Source organism: Sinocyclocheilus anshuiensis, unplaced genomic scaffold (assembly GCF_001515605.1).
Source record: "Sinocyclocheilus anshuiensis isolate Anshui unplaced genomic scaffold, SAMN03320099.WGS_v1.1 scaffold553, whole genome shotgun sequence".
NCBI classification, from domain to species: domain Eukaryota; kingdom Metazoa; phylum Chordata; class Actinopteri; order Cypriniformes; family Cyprinidae; genus Sinocyclocheilus; species Sinocyclocheilus anshuiensis.
Genome location: NW_015539821.1, coordinates 209683 through 233575, shown reverse-complemented (window position 1 = coordinate 233575; position 23893 = coordinate 209683). Strand labels below are relative to the sequence as shown.

Sequence of the window (23893 nt, the reverse complement as noted above, 5' to 3'; positions counted from 1 at the left end):
CAGAATGTGACAATAGTGTTTTTCTGTAATTGCATATTTGATGATGACATCAAAAAGCAAAGCTACAGAGAACCATTTCTGCCATATAGGGATTTCAAAAACCTGTGATGAACGTTCGCTTTATCTGCGTTCTCGACAAATCGTAAAATAGGTGTGCAGTTCACATGTACAAAAAGAAGGAAAACATGAAGGTAACAATTACATTGTAGGAGTTTTCCGACTTATTAATTGGGTAAAATGATCAATGTCGTTAATTTGTTTATTACTTGATCAGCGATCTAGTAGAGATCTAGTACAGAATATTAAATATATCATAATGTTTCTCTTTTATTTATTTTTTTTTATCCTAAATTTTTCTGTTTCTTTTTTCTGTTATTTTCAATGAGGTCTGAAGTTGAATCTTTACAATTTAAAAATGTGACTCTTCTAATTTTTTACAATTTATTGATGCCAAGGACCATGAAATAATTTTAAATTGAATTAGGCTAAATAAAATAAATTATTTTTACAAATTAAAAAATGGCTTTATATTATACTAAAACAACTTATATTTAAGTAACATCTTGATTAATTCATTAATTACCATGTTAATTTTGACTGCCATATAATCTTTTTTTTCTGAAACTTTTGTGCACCTCCTAGCATCCCCCTGCCAGCTGCCTGGCGTCCATGGACCCCAGTTTGAAACCCCACTGTTTTAGGGTTACTTAAAGGGAACTTTGAATTAAATCAAATGAAACTTGTGCATAAATTAGTTTGCTTCATTTTTACTACACATTGTGCCATAGACAGAAAGGCCTGTTATAATGCCTCCTGATCCTTTTGTGGCCTGTTGTGAAAAGCACATCACCAGGTCATGGGTGAACAAGGCTTGGTGTGCTGCTAAGGCTCGTGAGGTGAGGGGAATTTGTATAGGTAAACTCTAGAATTCGGGAATAATGGGAGTGTGGCTTTAGTTGTCTTTAGAGAAATGAATAATGGAAAGGTCTGTGATGTTTTCAAAGGTAAACTCTAGTTTCTGTGATGTGCTTCTGGCTTCTGTGTGTATACATCTGTAGAAGAGTATAAAAGGTCCACCAGGACCTCTATGGCAGTACGGCAGAACGGTGTGGACATCCTGCTCTGCAGCCATGGGAAAGGTAAGCGCTGACAGTTGTACCTTCTAATTAGAGTGATACTTACTGTTTAGAATGGCTATTTTCACAAGACAGTATGTGGTTATTTGCCACATTAGGAACGTGAGCTTCACACTGACTTGGAACAACCTGAAGACCTGAAAAGTCAAACTAGATAGAAGATAGGACAGTTTTGCAAAGGGACATTACAATTCTTTAGAATAGCATCTCTGTCCAAATTTTTCTTCCAGTATAAATATTCAGACAATCTTTCATGGAGGTTTAGCCATAACAGCTTTCTATAGAACTTTCACATAAGAATGGACAAAATCGGCATATTCCTTCGCCACTTAGATTATTCCTCTGTTCTTTGCTAACATCTTTACTGTCCTCTGTGGCTTTCTGTCGTCAGATCATCTTCTACGAAGGCTCCAACTTCCAGGGGCGCTCTTATGAGTGCTCTGCTGACTGCCATGACACCTACAGATACTTCAACTGCTGCAACTCCATAAGGGTCATGGGGGGTCATTGGGTGGGCTATGAGAAGCCCAACTATATGGGGTATCAGTACGTCCTGGGCCGTGGGGAGTATCCTAACTTTCACCACTGGATGGGCTTCAACAGTTGTATCAGATCTTGTCAGATGTTCTCCCCAGTAAGTCAATCAAACTGATGGGTTTTATTTCACACAGTTAGACACCTAATCAACGAGCTCTTTGAAGTAATTAATATATGCAGGGGAAAAAAACAGGTTCACAGGTCCACCAGGAGATTTAGTTATTTGAAATGGAGCAAGACACGCTCCAATGACTGCGCAGCTCATCATAATTCCATTCATCTCTGTTTTTGACAGTGGAAGAATCATGACACTGTCACTAGAGTTTGTTCAACAAAAATGACTAAACGTCTACTTGAAAATCTTTGAAAGTTGCACGTTTACGGCAGGAAGTCACGTTCAAAGGCTCAGTCTCAACGCGACTTCAAGAATTTTCAGAGTTTTCTCCTTAACATTCTGACAACTGGTCTCTCAAATGTCTCTGCATTGCCCTGATTATTGATTCCTCTAAAGCCCTAACTGCTGTTTTCTCCTCACACAACAGTACAGAGGTGCCTACCGCATGAAAATCTACAACAGACCTGAAATGTACAGACACATGATGGAGTTCACAGACGACTGCCCCAATGTCTGCGACCATTTTGGCTACCACGGCATCTACTCCTGTAACTGTATGGAGGGCTACTGGACCTTTTACGAGCACCCAAATTACAGAGGCCGTCAGTATTTCCTGCGGCCCGGAGAATACAGAGCCTGCAGCGAATGGGGATGCATGAATCCCATGATTGGCTCCTTTAGGAGAATGAGGAGCAGTTTAATGTAAACGGAGTCTTTTTGTATGAGCATTAAAGACGTTAAAACTGATTAAAACAGGTCTTGCATGCTGTCTTTTTCTTCATGATGCTTTGAATTATTTGGTAGCGTAGGAAACAGAAAGTTTCTTCAGCCTGCCAGTTGTTTTTCGAATAAGGATCCATTGATCCATTGCCCAGTACACATACAAAAAAAAAAGACTGCATGTCAGTTTCAAGCTCAAAACTCAACTTTATAAATCTGACGTGGTTGAATAATTAATTTTAGTCTCATTCCAAACGATAAAACAGAACTTTTATGTGAGAGGACAAATTCAATTAAATCTTGTTTAAATCACTTTATATCCCAGCTTCATATTACCATTTTATCCTCATTTATGTGTCCTGCCAGTTCATGGCATTTACATGTAAAGCCCTGAAGCAACTAAAAGCAGAGTTTGCAACTTTTTTGTCAAGCACTGAAAAGTGCAGTGGTGCTGTCTTTGGAGAGAGAGAAAAAAAGGTTGCAAAGACACAAAGGGGGGCACGCACAGGCAGATCTACAGTCGCATCCACTCTATAGAACACATTGTGCTGACCAGACAGAGTTTTGTGAGTCACAAACAAAGCCCTGATCCATGCCGGGTCTATAAAGACATCCTGACCTCAGAAATGGTTTGGTCCGCTTTGAGAACAGTCACAATGGGCAAGGTAAGTGACCAAATTCTGTCTGTAAATTTCACAGATCAAGGTTTTAGGATATTCATCCCTATTACCCGAAACCATGCTTTTAACTCCTCAAAATAAATTCGAACAAAACATATATAATATATATATATATATATAAAAAAAAAACTTTTGAAAAATTATAAAACAGTTAACTCTGGATTAAAAGATAAGTTGTCATATAGAAGACAAAAATTACTATTAAAAAGAACATTTCAGATTTTCCATGTAACTTCTTACAAAAATAAGTAAATAAATAAAAATCAGATAAAATACTCAAGAAAAAGTGAAACTACAAACTAAAAATGTACCTGTAATCCTGTATTTTTCTTTTATAACCATCCCACAGATTACTTTCTTTGAAGACAAAAACTTCCAGGGCCGTCACTATGAGTGCATTGGAGACTGCACTGACATGCAGGCCCACTTTTCTCGCTGCAACTCCATCCGAGTAGAAAGTGGAAGCTGGGTGGCCTACGAGAGGCCCAACTATGCTGGATACCAGTACATGCTTTCCAAGGGTGAATACTCTGATTTCCAGCGCTGGGCTGGATTCAACGACTGCATTCGTTCCTGTCGCTTGGTTCCTCCTGTGAGTCTTTAAATTATTTAAATTATTATTATTTAAAAATAATCTATTGTGATAGGAAATATTTTCCCTTTGCATCAGCAAGTTAAGAGTTTAATTATGTAGGTTAGGTTGGGAGAACCTAGTTCATCAAAAAAAAAAGAAAAAAAGACTGTTCTTTGAGTATTTTGTCATTTTCTCTTTTTTTATTCTTTTGATTTTAAAGTTTGGGATGTTTACTCTGTTTATATGATATGAAAACAAACAGGTTTCCTAAACACTCACCTTGTCTGCCATTGGTCAACCGAATAGGTACTCCCACCCCAAACTCATGCTATTGGCTGATCCAGTGTTGGGGCTGATCAATCAGAGCAATGCTTTACATTTTTGGAGATTTTTTTTAATACAACACTGATTATTTCTTCCCCAGTACACTGGAAACTACAGGATGAAAATCTTTGAGCGCTCCGATTTTGGTGGTCAGGCAATGGAGCTGAATGAAGATTGCCCTGACCTGCGTCAGCGATTCCACAACGGAGACATCTCTTCAGCCAATGTCATGGAAGGCTACTGGACCCTCCACGAGCACCCCAACTACACTGGCCGCCAGTTCTTCCTGCGCCCCGGCGAATACAGGAGATACGTCGAGTGGGGCAGCCCAAGTCCTACCATGGGCTCCCTGCGACGTGTGACTGACGTCAACTGAAGATCCAAATCACACAACCACCTCTCCCAATGTGTCAACAGCACTGCCTGTCCATGCAGCGACTACGTCTGACCTTCAATCACCTCGAGGTGATCAGGCCTGTGCATCTGTCATGCTGAATGTATTTGTGATGCTTGCTTTATTCCGGCACAAATGCCACTTAGCCTCACTTAATTAGGGCTATTTGTCTCTTTTAGCACTGTTGACTGAGCAAACTATTTTATCAGCACCTTTCCCTTCCCAACTACAACTGGAAATAAAGGAAAATTTGATTAAAATCAAACAAATGACATTTGTACACTCTGAATGCCGTGCAATGATAGGGTTTCTGAAAAGTGTAGGGAGGTGAATTTAAGACCTTTTTGAGACCAATTAAAGAAAATTAAAGGGAACACAACTCGTCAATATGGAGGAGGCAATGAGTTGTGTTAGCAGCACTGCAATTTTTTAAACCAAAAAATAGCTCAACTAAAATATGGAAATAACTTTTACGTTACCTTCTGATCACACTGCATAAAAGTATTTTTGTCTTGTATCAAAATTAAATGAATTTGTGATTAAATAAGGGAAAAATATCTGCCAATGGCCTTAGAAAAAAACAACTTAATTCAAAGGGAAAACAAGTTTTCAAACCCCATTTCCAGATTTTTGTTTTAAGCATAAACTTACTTAATTTTGTTCAATAAAAAAACAAAAACAAGATTTCATATCTTCATTTGGCATCTCAAGCAAAAGTACCTTGATTTCAGGATGTTTAGATATTTGTTTTGAAAAACAAGACAAAAAATACTGTCAAAGATATTCATTTTTTGCAGTGCATGCAACATTTAATGCCATGATTTTATGAATTTAAGTCCTTTTAAGGCCTTAATTTGTGAAAGGGCAAACTAAGACTTTTTAAGACCTTTTTAAAACCCGCAGAAATCTTGAATGAATGAAACATGCCAAAATGTTGTTGCATGCGTACACGACATCATCTCGTGCCTGAGAGACAAAAGGAAATTATAAGGAAACAGCTTGTTCTTTGAACTGAGTTATTAAAGAACAAAAAAGGGGTATCTCAGGATGGAAGAGCAAAAGACTTTTATAAGATCACATGATGTCTAGCAGATGCTTTGGGCCCTTGAAAGAGGCACCATAGTAGCAGCACATCATAGGGCAACACAGACTCAAAGAGGAAAAGTCAAAGTGGCCTGGTCTTAGCCCCGAGCATGCGGCTCTCTCAGAACACAAAACAAAACAAAAGTCCATATCTCAGTTCATGCATTTTTCATAAGGTATGGATACCAAGCTCTTTCAAAGATAAATATCAATTATTGAAATAGTTAATTAGAAGCCCATATTTGGCAAAGATACAAATGAATAAAGAACTCTGATGATTAATTATTGATTTGAAAAAATTCAGCTCTGCAGGGAGCACATTTGAGTCTCTAAATATCCAAGGAAGCACAAGAAATTAGTTTTCGCCTCAAGTAATGTTCAATTAAAGCTGTACTGACTGTGAAAGTCCGATGGCTTGCCATGAGACCGGTTCTTTTAAATTTCACATCCATATGCTTTAAACTCTCAGAAGTGTGAAATATTGGGCGCAGGTTGATGTGCAGTAGTAACAAATCAACAATTATTTAGCAGTCATAATTTGAACAGAATAAAACTGTACTGACAAAATAGATCTAAAAGTGCAGCTTTAGGGTCAACACTCACGATCTTATATTTGAAAATCAGCACTGTAAGCTTTGTTTCGCATGTTAGTCATAATTCTACTTTCTTACTTCTGCACCTGTATTTCCGTCTCCTGATTTGGCAGTAACATTGTCCTCATTTGAGCATTTTTTAACCTCTTTCATCCAAAAAGTTATTGATCATGGATCTTACGCAGTAAAGTTGGAACACAATAACAGATGAATGAGACTTAGTTTCTCTTCATCTCTGGATCTTTTTAGTTTCTGATGAAGGCTCATTGAGGGTAAACCGCACATTTTGGAGAATAAAAAGAACTTGAGTCAAAAGGCACTGGCACTTTCATGGCAAGCCTCAGTCTTCTCGCAGTCTCTTCTTTCCTAATAGCAACATAATTAATACTCTGTAGTATTGTTTTCACTCTTCCATGTCCCACTTAGTGTTGGCAAGTCTCTCTCTCCCTACAGAAAAGCCTCTTGATGTTTTCCACACTGAACTGCACTTAAGAAAGATTATTAATCAAGTTCAAAATGGCCCCAATACTTGTCGGTTTCCTCCCTAAACCCTTCTCCAAACCTCTTTCAGGTACAAATTAAACTTTCAGGTCTTTGTCAGAGGCATCAAATGTATCCAGAAGCATTTTGAAAGTACAAAAAAGAAATTTATTCTACATACAAAAATTGTGAACATCTTCAGAACACTTTTCACACTATAAGCACCACTATTTTGTAGAGCGTTACAGCACTTTAAAGTACGGAAAACGAGGCCTTTTTGAAGCAGTTCAGGACAAAAGCTGGCCGTCCCGGGTGAGTTTTACAGCAGTAACACGGAAATGCTAACAGTTCTGCATATTATTCATGATTAAAAAGCAATGAGTATAAAAAAAAAATGCAAGGAAGATTGCTTTTCTTGCGTTTCCTCTTCAATAAAAGTAACTTATACAGACAAAGCAGCTTTAAAATTCTAGTTTCTTTTTCAGTTGATAATAGTTTTCTTATCTTGTACTGTATATGACTTGTACTGCCACATGAAAAATATTATTTTTTTAGTTAATAATAGTTTTTTTTTAATGTGATGTATATATTTTTCCCATAAAAGCTGAAATTACGTGTACACAATATGCTGTAAAATGGCACAATGATTTTTAATGCTCCAATTTTTGTCAGGAAATTTCATTTCGAAATTCCTACTGCATTTTCACACATTAAATATGACATAAATATATACCATGGGCAATTCGGGAGGCTTCTTTTCATTAACTCCATACTGGAATGAAGCTGTTATTATTTTTTCCATGATCAATAATTCGTTTTGCTACTCAAAAGAACATAATACAACGCACAAATCATAACAAAAATTACAAAAACAATCAGATGGATTACAGCTTTAAGCAAATTCCCTTGTCGTCTTTGCATGACCCTTCTGAGTTTCTGTAGCTATACGTTCGTCTGGTTCTTTCTGAGAACAAGACACACTTGACTAAAATGGGTGTATCTGGGAAAATTTAAATGTATGGGTTCATTGAACGGCTCTCCATCCACAGATGATTTTCTTTGTATTCGCACTTACTCCAAATACACTGCCTGATTGGAGTCTTTAAATAGATTTTAAGTGGGTGAGCTTTTACTTAAATAAGATGTATTTGATTCTTGACTGTAGATGCTTTTACTTCACAACTCTAGCTGGTGGTTCTGCGTTCAGGAAGAACCTGCGCCACCGGAAGATTCTCGTGCAGATACGTCATGCTGCCCTGCTCAGAGAAATCTGCAGCTGTGTGGCCCTCGCCCCGTAAGACCCACTTGGTAGTGAGAAGCCCTTCTAACCCCACAGGCCCACGGGCATGAATACGAGCCGTGCTGATGCCAACCTCTGCACCTACAAAGCACCACAGGGTCATTATGAGATTAAAATGGAAACATTTAAATAAGTTTGTGGATGAGAAAAAAAGAAAAAGACACCTACCGAGACCAAAACGATATCCGTCAGCGAACCGTGAGCTGGCATTCCAAAAGACACAGGCACTATCTAATTGCTGAAGGAACTGCTCTGCTGTGTCCTCTACAAAGAGTATGTGAAAGATAATGATAATTAAATAAATTCAATAAAAAAAAATGTTTGGAATCATCAATGTTCCCACTAGATGGCACTACAGCACTGCTTTTTTTGTTCACAATAGAGCATTGAAAGCTAATGCATGTCATTTTTAAGATTAAAACACTAACATAATTCATCAAGTTTAACGTTTACACAGCTTGCAATTAATTTTAACACCAAGAGTCTAGATTTATACATGATTGTCCACCACTATAGGCAGGTGTATGTTTAGTCTTACCATTTTCAGTGACGATAACATCAGTGTGGGAACTGCCGTATTTATGGATGTGATCAACAGCCTCCAGCATACTGTCCACAACCTCGATACAGCACTCCAGATCCCCGTACTCAGTACGCAGAGACTTGACCTCTGACGGGCTGAAGGTCAGGTACGATGCAAACTTGGGGCCGGCATGGATCTTCACCTACAAAAGTCAAATAATTTTAACAATTTTAAGAAAGTGCAGTTATAAACGTAGACTATCATTTTATAATATGCAGAAATATATGGAAGACACACACACAAAAAAAGAAAAAGAACGGTGAAGAAAAAAGAAAAGTAACAGTGAGATATAATTAAGATGTACACTACTCAAGTTTTTTTTTTTTTAAGGAAATTAATACTTTTATTAAGCAAGGACACATTGCACTGATCAAAAGTGACAGTAAACAAATGTAATTATTTACAAAATATTCTAATTCAAATACAGTGGGAATAAAGAATCACCCCCTTTAAAATAATGCAGCCTGAAATGAAGACAGTGTGCAGTGTGCAGATTGTGTGCATGTGACCACAATATCTCCACAAATGTGGTTTGTATGGGAGCGTTGCAAGAAAAAAAGCCACTCCTCAAGAAAGGCCACATGCAGTCACGACCGAGCTTTGCCAAAATGCACCTTAAGATTCTGAGGCAGGTGAGACTAAAATTGAATTATTTGGCCTCAACACCAAACAATATGTCTGGCAGAAATCCAATACAGCTCACCATACAAATAACAGCATTCCACCAGTAAAGCATGGAGGTGCTAATATCCTGTTCTGGGGGTGTTTCTCTGCAGCAGGGACCATGGAGGTGGTGATATCCTGTTATGGGGGTGTTTCTCTGCAGCAGGGACTGGAGCAATTGTCAGGATAGAAGGAAAAGTGGATGGGGCAAAATACCCTAAAATTCTTGCTGAAAATCTGCTGCCCTCTGCCAGAAATGGGAAGAAGGTTTACCTTCCAACATGACAATGACCCAAAGCACACAGCAAAACTGACCACACAGTGGTTTAAGGAGAAAAAGGTGAATGTCCTTGCATGGCCTAGTCAGAGCCCAGACTTAAACCCCATTGAAAATCTGTGGAATGACTTGAAGACTGCAGTCCACAAACGCTCACCATCAAATTGAACTAAACTTGAGCAGTTCTGCAAAGAAGAGTAGGCAAATAATGCAAAGCCTACATGTGCAAAGTTAGTAGAGAGAAATCCCAACAGACTAAAGGCTGTAATTAAAGCAAAAGGTGGTTCAACAAAATACTGACACAAGAGGAGTGATCCTTTTTCCAACTAGATGATTCTGCTTTTTTTTTTCTTTCTTCATGTTGGTGTTATATCTTTCACTTGGATGTTATAAGTTGCACTGAGTAAATATAGCTGGATAAACCAAAAACTGTGTACATCTTCATTTCAGGCTACAAAGCAACAAAATGTGATTATTTTAAAGGGGGGTGATTCTTTTCAATACCCACTGTAAATGCTGTTGAACTTTTTTATTCATCTAAGAATCCTGAAATAAAATTGTATCATGGTTTATGCATTATGTATCCACAAAAATATTAAGCAGCTCAACTGCTTTTACATTTATAATAACAAGATTTTTTTCTGGAGCATCAAACAAGTATATTAAAATAAGCTCTGAAGGATCATGTGACATTGAAGACTGGAGTAATGGCTACTGAAAATTCAGCTTTGCCATCACAGGAATTTGATCAAGTTTAATTAATTTACAATTTTAAAACATATTTAAATAGGAATCAGAATAATTTAATATTATTACTGTCTTGTTTAAATAGATACAGCCTTGGTGAGAAAGAGACTTCTTTTAAAAACATTTTTAATAATCTTCGACCCCAAACTTTTGAACGATAGTATGTATTTGCATTTTTTGTTTTGTTTAACCCTGAGGCAGAAAGAAGCTTCAATAGAAACACTATATTATTTTTTTCTAGACCAAAGACAGATCTGGTTACAGTCCTCAGAGTATAGGCCTAATTAAGTATGAATGACATACTGTGGATATATATGTGGTCTTACATGTTCTGTTCTCAGCATGTCAATGATCTGATCAAACAATGGGGTTCTGAGAAGATCTCGATGCACCAGCAGGGTTTCCATGGCATTACAGGCTGCAGGGTAGTCGCATTTAGAGTCTCGGACTAAAGAGATAAAACAAAACCAGTGTAATTTAAACCATTATAAACAATAAATCTACAATATCAAATTGTTGTCTGTGAAGTACACCTATGTGAAAAAAACAACAACATCTACACTCGTAAATCTTCACTGGCAGTCTTACTGATCTTGATGGCTTTGTCAACACTGGCCTCATGGTCCACATAGACATGGCAGATCCCCTCACTGTGGCCAAGAACAGGGATGCTCTTAGCTGCACGCTGAATATCTCTGACTAGCTGAGAGGAGCCGCGGGGAATGATCAGATCAATCATCTTCTCCAGATGGCACAGATCCTCCACCTCTTCACGCGTGCTCACCTGCCACACACATTATATCTTCTAAATGACTACATATACACACATCAAAAGTTTTTTTTTTTGTTGTTGTTTTTAAATTAATACTTTATGTATGCATAAGTATTATGCGTATGTGCATATACGTATGCATATATTATGCAGCAAGGATGTATTAAATTGATCAAAAGTGACAGTAAAGACATTTATAATGTCACAAAAGATCTCTATTTCAAATAAATGCAGTTTTTTTGCACCTTATATTCATCAAAGAATCCTGAGAAAAAATCCAGCTTTGCCATCACCGGAATAAACATTTATATTTTAAATATATAAAAATGGAAAACAGTTATTTGAAATTGTAATAAGATTTCACAATATTACTAGTTTGATCAATTTTGTAAATGCAGCCTTGGTGAGACTTCTTTTTAAAAAACACACAAAAAAAAACCTTACTGGACCTAAACTTCTGAACAGCAGTGTGTGTGTGTGTATGGGCCATTCTACAGGATTGGGCCAAACTGCTGTCCCACAACCAAAAAACACATTTAAAAAGCATTTAAGTATTAAAATCTTAGATGTTTACTAAGATCCCTCTATTCTCTATTGAAACCCACAATAATATTTAAAATATTAGTAAGCTTAATATATATAAAATCATCATTTATTGGGTACTTTCAATTGGGAGGTGGCTGTCCCGAACCCTAACCCCTAAATTTCAACTTATGAAAATGATATTGAAATAATTTTTGCATTTTTTTAAATTGTTGTTTTTAAAAATATCTTTTTGATTCTTTTAAAAAGTGAAGTTCAAAAAAAAAAAAGATATTTCCTTTGTAAATTATGAAACTTTATGTAAAAAAATGTGTCCCGCATTTTTCATGTCACTACCGAATCAGTCTATGTTTTAGTTCATTGGCTGAGACTGAAATTAACTACACCCCTACATTTATGATTAGGAGATATTTGTGTCTCTCTCTCTCATAGCTACAGGGTGAGTAGATAGGCCCCTTCGTTTTGAGGTAAATGTGTTCAAAAGTCTGAAAAATCTGTGTAACTAAGGAACGTCAACACCGAACACCTTTTTTCTGCAATAAAGCACACTTTTTTGGGAGTTATTCCATATAATTTAATTTTTATGTGTGTACAACTGTTCAAAACTGTGCTAGCTATCCATGTGCTGATTAGCATCTTTGAGATAGGTTCAAAAGTATCTACATTTTTTTTTTTTGGGTGTTATCCAATAACATTGTCACTACCGAAACAGTCACGACCAAAACATGTCATCATTGTTTCGGTAGTAACAAAAGGAAACACATAATCCTCATATTTGGGGGAAATAAACAAAAAAACTGCATAACTGTACTAAAATCTTTAGTATTTTAGTATGTTTTAGTAGTGTTTTAGTATGAAAGTTAAAATTCTGTAATGTGATGTGATCGCTACCAAAGCATTACTGTCACTACCGAAAATGTGCAGCCACGACCGAAACTTCAGATGTTTTGTCAAAAATAAAGTATACTGAATTATGATGAGTTTTTGGTTCAATGTGTATTCAAACTACTAAATCCTTAACTTTGAAATCAGTAAGATCAACTTTTTGCCTTTTACAAAGAAAAATTGAATTCAAAATACAACAAATCTCATAAATTACACTTGAAATATTGATAAAAATTATAAAATAGAAAAAAATATATTTACAATGTAGATGTAAGCAAAATCTTATTAGGTCAATATAACCCTTCTAATTAAATTATTATTACTGTGTTTCGGTAGTGACAAATTTGGGGAGAGGACAAATATTCCAATACTTTCTGAAAATACAATATGAGAATTAACTGCACAATTACTAGAAATGTGTACCTTGGGTATTATAAAATTTGCATACATACATTTTCCAAACGTTTTTAACTCTGACTTTGGACCAATTCTGTAGAATCGCCCATATATGAAAGGTGAAAACCTGCTGTGCAAAAGCATTTCATTTACCAGCTGGATGGCATCTTTGACTCCATGGATAGACAGAGCCTCCTGAGCGAGTTCATGCAGGATGCGATTTGTGTTGGCCGCCTCTTTGCCACCTTTCAACAAAAGAGCATTTCCACTGGCAATGGCTAAAGCAGAAACCTGTTGGTTGATAAAAATAAATGAGACATTTAGCAGATATTTGTATGAAGCAACTCACATTACACTACACGTACTGGTTGGCCAATCCCACTTGAGCAACCTGGAGACTAGGCAAATCTGGTGACGAATTAAAGGGTTTGAATCTACAACCTTTCTGTTAACAGCCCAGATGTTTAACCACCACCCACTGGTCCAAACATAAACATGCTCACATACAGGAAAACTAAAACAATATTAAAAAAACTACACTACTTATGTATATGCATGCATTTTGTGCACCTGACCTGAGGAAGGCAGTCTGGTCGTGACTCAAAGATGACAAGTAGTACTCCTATGGGGACAGTGATCTGCTCCAGCTCCAGTTTGTTTGCCACACGAGTCCTGCGCAGAACCCTGCCAACGCTGTCCTGAGAGGACACTGAGATCTGACGCAAGCCGATGGACAGACTGTTCAGTTTAGACGATGACAAACTGAGTCGCTTCAGCATGGCTGGAGACAGACGACCTGTAACATAACAGATTGAAATTGAGTGAACCAAAAAAAAACAACTCTTTGTGATAGACCACTCCAGTGGGGGGGGGGGGGTGTTTGGGGGAATCACATTGCACATGGTCTGGAGAGCATGTGCAATCACTTCCTGTTACCTGTGCTAACAGCATGCTCCATGTCCTTTTTGTTGGCAGATAAGATTTCATCTTTTCTCTCAGTAAGGAGATCAGCCAATGTGCAAATGATGTCACTTCTCTGTGGACAAACAGAATATGACACGACACAGATGCTGTCTATAGATGTTAAGATGAAAATAACCCAGGATATTCCTTTTTAATCTAATGATTCAACAGTTTCTGGGGAAAATAGGCACATATGATTCCAGCCCGTCATTTAAAATAGTGGTTCAAAAGTTTAGCCAACCTGCTCTGGTTCAAGGGAAGCAAGGGTCCTGCCAGCAGAGCGAGCCATTTCTGTCTGCTGCTCGACTGTGGGACCTGTGAATGATGAAAAGTGGCATCTGAGATCTCTCAACAAACAAAGATAAATGAATCACATTAGAAAAAAACTGATTCAGTAGAACGTGTGGTAACTCACCAGCTGGCTTGACCTCTGAGAAGAAGGTTCCTACTTTCTTTCCCTCAACAATGTCAGTGATCACATGACCCGTGACTTTGGGGTGTGTACCGTTAGCAATGACAACAGACGTCCCACCTTGGAGAGCCCAGAGAGCAGCTTTAACCTGAAGTTTAGTGATTACACATACTGCCAGTTTCAGTTATTCATCCTAACAAAATATATATTTTGTGTGTGTCACAGATATCCTTTCTGTAATCATACCTTAGCTTCCATTCCTCCAATGCCGACCCTGGACTTTGTACCATAGGTAATGGAATGCTGGTCGCCAGGGTAAAATGTGTCCAGGAGCTTGGCATCGTCTGACCCTGGTGGGCTGTCGTAAAGTCCTGGAGAGGGTGATTAAAAAAGGCAAGTAAAATGGTCGAGTTTAAAATTTCACTCAAATATTAAAAGCCTGCCATTATTAACTCTGGAAAGCTTCAGACCGCATTTAACTGCATTAAAAAGAGTGACGATAATTTAAGTCTTTAAACCTTTTCCTTAAGTGTTATATAGTACAGTTAAAATATAGTTTTTAATATTTTAAAAATCAATAAAAAGTAGTTATTATAGTTTGTGAAATCGTAACCATGATATATTTTTTTCTGTATTTATTTGAAATAGAAATCTTTTGTAACATTATAAATAAATGTCTTCACTTTTGATCAATTTAATGCATCTTTGCTGAATAAAAATGTCAATTTCTTAAAAGTTTAAACATAGAATACAAATATAAATAATTAAATTAAGTAAATAAATAAAATATCCAAAAACTAAAATCCTTTTTACATTTTTAAATGCGACAAGAACATTTATGCATCACAACATCTTAATGTATAGTATCATTTTGAGACTTGCTAAAGATTACTTTTAACACTAAGTGTTACTAAATACTTGAAGTGAGTGCTACAGTTTGAAAAAAAAAAAAATAGTATGAACAAGTAAATATACAATACAGATAAATAAAAAAAAACATCTAATACCAGCCAGTAAAATATGATATGGTATTGATGTATTCACTGATTAACATTCAAACTGAAATCTCACCTTCTACATCAGAGAGAGCAATGAGAAGATCTGCCCTCATCTCCACGGCAAGCCGCGCTGCAAGACTATCGTTATCCTTGATACTGATAACCTGAAGTATGAAAAAGAGAAAAGAAGTGTGAAAAGAAGAGTCTCGAAAGAGACTCAAACTAGAAAATGGCCCTTGTTTTTTAAAACCCACAAAGACAGACATCACCACTATATTTCATGTTCCCATCATGAACATTTATCTCTAAACTATGGCATTAAAATTAGTATGATGAACAACAACTCTGTCTAGTCTATGAAAAAGCAGAATTCCACATGAAACCACACTTAAAGCCATAGCCAGTGCATGACAGAGCAAGCGTAGATGAGCCCAGAGAGTAAGTGACAGTACTGTGAATGTGGTAATGTTAATTTCTTTCCAGTTTCTACAAGAATGAAAAAAAACCCCAGGCTGCAACAGTGCAGAAGACAAAGATTAAGCCTCTGCATTGCTCTGATTCCCAGCATGCATCTGTAAAGGCCCCTCCCAGCATGCAGTTCCAAAAGGAAGAGGATGGATGGCAAGGCAGCTGGGCAGACTCGCTCTCTCCCAATACCCACATTTACCCCCTGTAGGTTGCTGTTGGGTTCTGGGGGAGGCACCACAGCGTCATTGGTGTTGATGATGGGCACGATGTTCATACGCAGCAGCTCATGCAGAGTGCTGTTCAGGTTCCGTCTTTTCTGGTCGTCGTGGAAGTCCAGGTTTGTTACCAGGATCTGAAGCAACAAACAAAAAAGAAAAAAAAAAAAAAGAAAATATGAATAAGAGTGTATTTTGTAGCTTCACCATGCATATGTTAGTGTCTGTATGTACCTGGGCAGTACAAGTGCTGTATTGAGTGAACATTGCCTCATACAGAGCCATAAGTCCACTTTGTCCCGCAGCGGCACATGCTCTCGCCTCTAGAACTGGCAGTGACTGACAAAGGAAACACATCCAACTTCAGCCTCCAACTTTTTAAAGTAAAAAGGTTAGTTTATTCAGGTAAAACATGCTTGCTTGACACACAAGAAAAACCAATGAGGTTTGTTTCCACAAGCCAATCAAGTACGGTTGAGCTTATCTTTACCATATTTGATGTGCTCTATGTGTGTGCTTTGATCAATGTTTAGATGTGAATAAAAAGAGATTGCGTCTCTTCAGAAGACTTGGATTAAACAGCTTGATTTATATGCATTTCTTTTGTGATCTCTTAACCCTATGATGCCTTCTGTATCATATTTGATACCCAAATTTCTAAGGCCTCTAATTTATCAACATGATTAAAACTTTGCTTAAAAACCTGTTGTACACAATCTACTACATCCCTTCTGTAATCTGATAGTTTAGCCTTCTTTTAGCAAGTAATAAGGCCTTTTGGTATAATTATAAAACTCTGCCTTCAGGTTGTGGTACATGTGTGTTTGTGCTGTTTAATATTAATTTATAAAGTAATGTAAGAATATCTTTTATGAAGATGAACACTTACTGGACAGAAGCAACTTAGGTTTACTTGATTATGTATACATCATATTTAGAAAAATCATGTTAAAATGTGAGTCTCAAATATGATACATCCGGCTTTTAGGAATGTTTATTTGTATATCATTGCACACCATTGTTTTACACCCCTCAAATTATAACTATAGCTTTTATCATAAAACTACGCATTTAAATATCATCTTTATAATACATATTATTGGGAGATATAGAGTGACAAATTATATTTCTATGCATTTTATGTAAGTAGTCTGTTATACCGTTCTAAAGATAATGGTAAACTGTTCCATTTTTAACAATGTATATATTTTCTGACTTATTTCATATGTCAGGCTGTAAAGGGTTAATAAACCTTTTGCAGCTTTGGGTGAATTAACTTTTAACGAAGAGACAGAAATCTCTCCCATTTCACTAAAATTATCTCAGGAAAAAAATATGTGTTTCAAAGATGAATGAACATCTTATGGATTTCAAAAGACATGAGGGTGAGTAATTGATGTGAGAATTTTCATTTTTGGATGAACTATCCCTATTGATGTAACATTGTACTTCTGTTAAATCCAATTTTATTTTTAACCAAAAATGTTATCAAATTTATATGTCCTCACCATATCTTTGAGCTGATTCTGGCCTGAGTGCAGGGCTTGTCTGACACTCTGTGAGAGAAGTATTTCATGCCTCAGCCTTTGTTTTCCAAATGCTACAGCACCACTGGTCACGATCATCATCTCTCTACCCTGATTCTGAAGCACGGCCACCTTAAACAATCAAATTGCATAAATAAAGAGTTATAATGTGACATCAATTAAATATTATAAACAAAATTCCTATAATCTGCAACAATAATTTTATTCAGCATCACGATTTGTTAGTACAACATTATATTTATGTGAAAATCCTTAAGCTTCGATCATCTTTACCTGTTCTACAATTGAAGCGAGTCGGCCCAAAGCGAGGCCGCACTCGTCACCACGGGTTACAACAGCACTCCCCAACTTGACGACGATTCTCTTGGCCTGGCGCAGCTCACTTCGGTGGGCAAATGACTTACCGTGCGCCCGTGCCAGCGGCACTGTAAAAAAAGGCACGTTACTCCACTGACGCACAGCATGGAGTGTGAGAAATGGGGAGGAAGAGGGATCTGCATGGAGAGATAGCCGGAAAAGCACCCAATGAGGAGCCATGCCATGCAGGAAAGCCAGTGAGTGATGGATAAATGGACTGCGTTAGCGTGCACTGTATCACCAATAGACATTAGAATAATGAGGAGAGAATGGATATGAGGGGAAATGGTAAAAGACAAGCAGAGAAAATAGCAAGTATGAGGTGCATGTTGTAACAAATGGCATTGTATACTATGAATATAATTAGCTCTGTGACAATTTGCTTATGTTCTTCTCTTCTAAGTCTCTTTGAAAGTGTCTGCTAAATGCAAAAATGTAAATGTAATTGTAAATAAATCAACACTATGCTATTCCCCACAAAATGAATCAATGCAAATTTGTTATAATCTATAATCTAAAATGGAATAACTTTCTGTGCTTCTTTTCAACTGATGTAACCAAAGCCACATTTGGCAAATAATATTACAGTCCAACTTGCATGATCCAAACAACTTCCAATGAAGTGCATTATAACTATTTACTTTGTAATTAAAAATATCATCTTAAGTTTTAAGAGTTCTATAAATATATTAACTGAAAATATTATTATAGTTTATAAAAAAACATTACAGATGTGTATAGTGAAATATATATGAAATTTCTGGCAAATAGCAATAAGCTGATAATAATTTTCATGTTATGGCAGATAATAATATGAACAAAAAAATTTGCCTTTATTTTGAAATTAAAAAGATAACATTTAGAGTGTTATTAAATGTTTTAAACGAGTAATATTGGCCAGTAACTTTTAATATTTTGAGTAAAAACAGTAAATGTGAAAACTCACCTCTACATCTGAGTGAGTAATGCATAAATGTGAACAAATTAAGTGCTGGTCCCTATGGGATTCTAGAAAATTCAAACCAACTGACTTAAAGAAAACATGAAATCAATATTGACTATTTTACATGTAAAATTTGATTGGTCTTTATACAAAATTCATCAATAACAAATGGCAGGGCAATCATAAAAGTGATCTGTAAAAGCAATCAAATGAAATGAACAGAAATCACAAGCCATTCACAAAGATGTGAGCACATAAAGTTCAGCGCTCACCAAACCCCCGCCACATTCTTTATGAAAGAAAATAACACAGTAAAAGATGCCACATCAGCAAAGCCAGACAGCACAGCCAAACGCTGACAGGACAGAACTCAAAGAAGAGCACCGACCCAGTGAATGAGAGAGACAGACAAGCTGTAAATTAAGAGCAAGGGTTATGAATGGAAACAACTAATTGTATCTCTAGATTTAAAGCTCTGTCTCTGACTGATTTTAATAAATAAGAAACAAGGATATACTAATATACTTAATATCCGTTCTGATATTGATCAGTTTTGCAATCCATAAACTTTTCTTTATAGTACCCTACATATTTTTCTTTCTTGCAAGAGGTATGTGATACAAGGTACAGAAATACAGAAATACTTACTTTTGCCTTGTGAAGCAGCTCTTATGAATGTTTGCATAGCATTTGTTCTCGCTAAAAACTGAGAACAGGAGAACATCTTCTGGAGATACATGGTGACCTGATCTGTACAACTGAAATATAAATCAAAACACACTTGATCTAATCAATTTAATTAGATCTTTCAGGCAAGTTCCCCACAATAATAAAGTATGTGAGATATTATGTGAGATCATATGATGATAGTTTATTTAACGTAATGTAAATATAAACAAAAGCTTGATCTGCACCCAACTGACCTACATTCAATTCAACAAGTCAAGTGCATCACTGAGCTAAACGTACAAGAGAAAATAGTTACCAGGGATGGATGCTTTTATTACGTGAAAACATTTAATAATGAGTGGGGAATCTTTATATTGTACAAGACCTAAATGCATGCTGTGCGTAATAATATTTAACAATTCTAAAAAAAAAAAAAAACGGGGTTCAAGAAACCACCACTTACCAGCACCACAATAAATAATAATGAATAAACAATCAATACTAACAGACATTAGAGAAAAACACTTATTTTCACTGCAAACTTTCCTCAGAGACACGTTAGCTGATGCAAGAAGGAAGATTAAATGGCCCAGCATGAGATTTCTAATGCAATTTATGCAAAGTAATGATGTAATGCAGTAATGTGTAAATGTAATTTTACATACCTTAATCTACAAAAAATGTGATTTATTAAGCTCAAGTTCACTGCCACCGGTGCTCTTCAGTGCCACATCAACTCTTCAGCAGCTGCTCGCATGGATTCAGCCATGTTGACGTTCATCCACGTAGTTACGCAACCGGCGTACGCAGTGATAGTTGTACGCTGATTACTGTTACGATTCACAAACCTATGTACGGTCAACTCCGCTGAGGTCACATACGCAATCAGCGCAAAATTGAAGCGTTTTATTATTATTAGGGCTGCACGATTATGATAAAAATCATAATTGTCGATTATTCCCTTGAAATTGTAATTGCGATTATTAATTACGATTGTCACAATTTACATTGAATGATGTTTATACCATTGTTTGATGCAACTGCATGCCGTTTATTAATTACGATTATCACAATTTACATTGAATGATGTTTATACCATTGTTTGATGCAACTGCATGCCGTATTTTTATATGAAAATAAACAAGCTGAAAACACTCTAACTGAAAAACCTTTAGTGCTTTTCTATAGTATTAAACCTCAAATGCCAAATATATATCGGATTGGTTTCTTCTTTAAATTATAAAAAAAGTAAAAATATGAATGGTATTATAATGTTATAGGAACAATGGAAAAACCCTCAAGATAATATGTAGAAGGAAAAAAACATATCTTAAGCGTGCAGAATAACATAAGTGGACTTTGAATAATTAACTGCCGCTTTGAACGATTACGTAATTGTGGCATCCATAATTGTAATTGCGATCAGAAATTCGATTAATTGTGCAGCCCTAATTATTATTATTATTATTATTATTAAAACAATTAAAAAGTGCATTACAGGTCAGAATATGTATTATGTAGTATATTTGTGGGTGTCGCAACCTCAATGGCAATAGTTGTTTTATTGAATCTCAGTCTCCAGCACTAGAGGGCGGCGTGTAAACATCAGGACACACTCTTATCTCTAACGGGTCATCTGCATTCTAAGAACAGAACATGAACAATGGACCATTCTTAATGCTGATATTTTGCATAGTTTTCTTATGTCTTTAGTGGGTTAGTGACCCATTTCTCCACAAACTCCATTGTAAGTCTAAATAGACTAATTGTTTATGAACACCAGGTAGCCTATCTAAAAGAATGTTTCGTCTTGTTCATTAAAAACAGCAAATTGTAGGAATTTTGTTTATAATATTTTCAAACACTGTTCCTGTGGCTCGGTGGTAGAGCATTGCGTTAGCAGCACAAAAGGTTGTGGGTTCACTTCCCAGGGAACACACATACTGGTAAAAAATGTGTACCCTGAATGCACTGTAAGTTGCTTTGGATAAAAGCATCTGCTAAATGCATTATTTATATACATATATACACACATACACACACACACACACACACATATATATATATACAGGTGCATCTCAATAAATTAGAATGTCGTGGAAAAGTACATTTATTTCAGTAATTCAACTCAAATTGTGAAACTCATGTATTAAATAAATTCAATGCACACAGACTGAAGTAGTTTAAGTCTTTGGTTCTTTTAATTGTGATGATTTTGGCTCACATTTAACAAAAACCCACCAATTCACTATCTCAACAAATTAGAATATGGTGACATGCCAATCAGCTAATCAACTCAGAACACCTGCAAAGGTTTCCTGAGCCTTCAAAATGGTCTATCAGTTTGGTTCACTAGGCTACACAATCATGGGGAAGACTGCTGATCTGACAGTTGTCCAGAAGACAATCATAGTCATGTGTCTTGTTTCCCATTGGTTTGTTCTTGTCTTGTGACCCTCTTGTCTGCTATAAGTAGCCTTCATGTTACCATTGTGCCCTCGTCGAGTATTGATGTTGTGACCCGCTGTTGGTGAGTCAAGTCTGTTCATGCCTTGTCAAGTCTGTTCATGCCTCGTCAAGTCTGTTCGGGTTCTTCACTACGCTCGCCTTCAGTGGATGATTCGTTACAGAATACACGACCGCTAAAAAATGAACCCAGCAGTTGTTCGCCTTCTGAGCCTTCGTCAGGGAAGTCGGACCATAGAGGACTACGTGGAGGACTTTTGTGGTTTGTGCTATTTAGTGAACTGTAATGATGTGGCGTTAAAGGACATTCAGAGTCTGCTCATGCCACGCCTGAGTCCCCGGCCAAGTTGGCCGCCACGCCTGAGTCCCCGGCCAAGATGGCCGCCACACCTGAGTCCCCGGCCAAGATGGCCGCCACGCCTGATTCGGACGCGGAGCTTGGGTTTGGACTGAAAAGTCTGATTGCTAGTGTGATGGACCCACCTCTTATGTCGGTGCGAGCTGCGGGAATCCCTATAACATCAGTGCTCTCAAGCCCAACCGTCCTAGAGGTCCTGCCGCCCTCTGCTGCCCTTCCTGTAATGGCGGTCGTCATTTTGAGCGTGTGGGCTACACTGCGCTCCAGAGTATGGAGTATTCGTTTCTATATATATATATATATATATATATATATATATATACATACATTTTGTGATCTCAAACCATATTGTATTTAAATAAATCTGACTTGATTTCCATATTTAATAATTGTGAGTTTGAAACAATATAATATGAACATATGAAAAAGTACTGCACAACAGCAATGACCCATACAGCCTTATCTGATCTATTCATGATGTGTCATGACATATTCATTTTCCACATTCCACAGTCTCTTAGCTCTGAACCTGACTAAATCTGAGACAAGTCCCAGAGTGTTTTTGGCATAGATGGTAAGAAACACCTGGCACATCACATGTATTTATCTGTTTAGACAAAACCCTTTATCTTCTGCTATGGAGACCTGACTTGACAGGCAACAAATATCATGGTCCATTTTTTCCCCCTCATTCATATAATGCAGTTTACAGTGTAGAAGTGAATCAGTGGATCAATTAGTAAAGTGGGCAATGATGATGGAGCATGATTAGCCTATAAAAGATGCAAAAGCACTGAACAGCTCTTTAATGTCTCAACTAGTTTAAAACCTATTTCAGAGAGTACCACACACATAAAGCATCTCATTCACAGTACAGCTGATACATTGCATTACTCTTTTATCTTTAGAAATCAAATGAAAATGACAACTGTGCTGAATGTGTTCTTTAATGACACTTCATATGTGCTGAGAAATTCAGTTATTTCACAAGAATATGAAGAGTTATAGTGAAGAGTGAAGAGAGCACAAGAAAACAATGGTAACACTTTAGAATAACACATATTCACTAATAACTAAGAGTTTTCCCTGAACAAACTCATCATTTGCTGCTTATTAATAGTTAGTAAGGTAGGTGTTAATATGTGCTTTATAAGTGCTAGTTTGTAATAATGTGCATGCTAATAAGCAACTAGTTAATAGTGGGAATTGTTCCTTAAAATAAAGTGTTACCATCTGCATATTTTTATCCCCCCTACCCCCTACTTTCAAGTTGTGTACCACAAACATCCTTTTTAATGTGCAGCATGAAACCTTTTTGGAGGGAAAAGTTTCTCTAAGAGGGAAGCAGATGGTTGACATCATTGCCAGACAGCCATTATAGTTAGACTGCTGGCTCTGAATCCCCATCTGCAAAGTTTACAAAGTTTAAAGTTTACCTTTTCAAGATCAGTTAGTGCCATATCGCTGGGGTTCATTTAATAATACTCTGTCAGTTACACTTCAATCTGTGGCATGAATTGATATACAGAGATCTGTGCAGAAATGGTCAGTTACACTTTTGACCTCATACTAAAACAACGCTTATTTCTAACAGTCATTTATAGGGTGTCTTGGAAATAATCAATGACTTCGCATGAGAAACTCCTTTATTTACTAGTCAGGCACTTTGGGAGCCCATAACAATAGGCTGTGGGG

At 36.8% G+C, this 23893-nt stretch overlaps 3 protein-coding genes across 8 annotated transcripts; 2 read left to right on the top strand and 1 right to left on the bottom strand.

Annotated features, from left to right (window-relative positions):
• Positions 1-1041: 1041 nt before the first annotated feature.
• Positions 1042-2617, top strand: crygmxl2 (crystallin, gamma MX, like 2). The gene is made up of 3 exons (XM_016480358.1): positions 1042-1139; positions 1528-1770; positions 2216-2617. Exons 1-3 carry the CDS (start codon positions 1131-1133, stop codon positions 2492-2494), a joined length of 531 nt encoding a protein of 176 aa, XP_016335844.1. The 5' UTR covers positions 1042-1130; the 3' UTR covers positions 2495-2617.
• A 467-nt stretch (positions 2618-3084) lies between these two features.
• crygmx (crystallin, gamma MX) lies at positions 3085-4745 on the top strand. Its single transcript, XM_016480357.1, has 3 exons — positions 3085-3173; positions 3538-3780; positions 4187-4745. The coding sequence occupies exons 1-3, from the start codon at positions 3135-3137 to the stop codon at positions 4460-4462; spliced, it is 558 nt and encodes a 185-aa protein (XP_016335843.1). The 5' UTR covers positions 3085-3134; the 3' UTR covers positions 4463-4745.
• A 597-nt stretch (positions 4746-5342) lies between these two features.
• On the bottom strand, positions 5343-20176 carry LOC107684039 (delta-1-pyrroline-5-carboxylate synthase-like). 6 transcript variants are annotated; one of them, XM_016480167.1, is made up of 18 exons: positions 20040-20175; positions 19354-19463; positions 17679-17899; positions 17367-17516; positions 16093-16197; positions 15837-15995; positions 15249-15339; positions 14424-14548; positions 14181-14325; positions 14007-14080; positions 13739-13838; positions 13378-13598; positions 12956-13093; positions 10795-10990; positions 10533-10654; positions 8475-8661; positions 8105-8200; positions 5343-8017 (listed from the first exon to the last, which is right to left on the bottom strand). In XM_016480167.1, the coding sequence occupies exons 2-18, from the start codon at positions 19442-19444 to the stop codon at positions 7821-7823; spliced, it is 2418 nt and encodes an 805-aa protein (XP_016335653.1). In that variant the 5' UTR covers positions 19445-19463; positions 20040-20175; the 3' UTR covers positions 5343-7820. The 6 variants fall into 6 exon arrangements, with proteins under 6 accessions (XP_016335653.1, XP_016335656.1, XP_016335650.1 ...); XM_016480170.1 differs by having other exon boundaries at positions 17679-17830; XM_016480164.1 differs by having other exon boundaries at positions 5343-8200; positions 20040-20176.
• Between the last annotated feature and the right edge of the window lie 3717 nt (positions 20177-23893).

Bases quoted from the DNA above. Each gene is read 5' to 3' on its own strand.
- LOC107684039 (XM_016480164.1), bottom strand. From the start codon at position 19,444: ATGTATCTCCAGAAGATGTTCTCCTGTTCTCAGTTTTTAGCGAGAACA. The intron at 14,326-14,423 runs GTATGATTACAG...ACTAAACTTCAG, and splicing joins TTGGAGGAATGGAAGCTAAG to GTTAAAGCTGCTCTCTGGGC. The intron at 14,081-14,180 runs GTGAGTTACCAC...CATCATTCACAG, and splicing joins CTCAGAGGTCAAGCCAGCTG to GTCCCACAGTCGAGCAGCAG.
- crygmx (XM_016480357.1), top strand. From the start codon at position 3,135: ATGGTTTGGTCCGCTTTGAGAACAGTCACAATGGGCAAG. The intron at 3,174-3,537 runs GTAAGTGACCAA...ACCATCCCACAG, and splicing joins GAACAGTCACAATGGGCAAG to ATTACTTTCTTTGAAGACAA. The intron at 3,781-4,186 runs GTGAGTCTTTAA...TTTCTTCCCCAG, and splicing joins CCTGTCGCTTGGTTCCTCCT to TACACTGGAAACTACAGGAT.
- crygmxl2 (XM_016480358.1), top strand. The intron at 1,771-2,215 runs GTAAGTCAATCA...CTCACACAACAG, and splicing joins CTTGTCAGATGTTCTCCCCA to TACAGAGGTGCCTACCGCAT.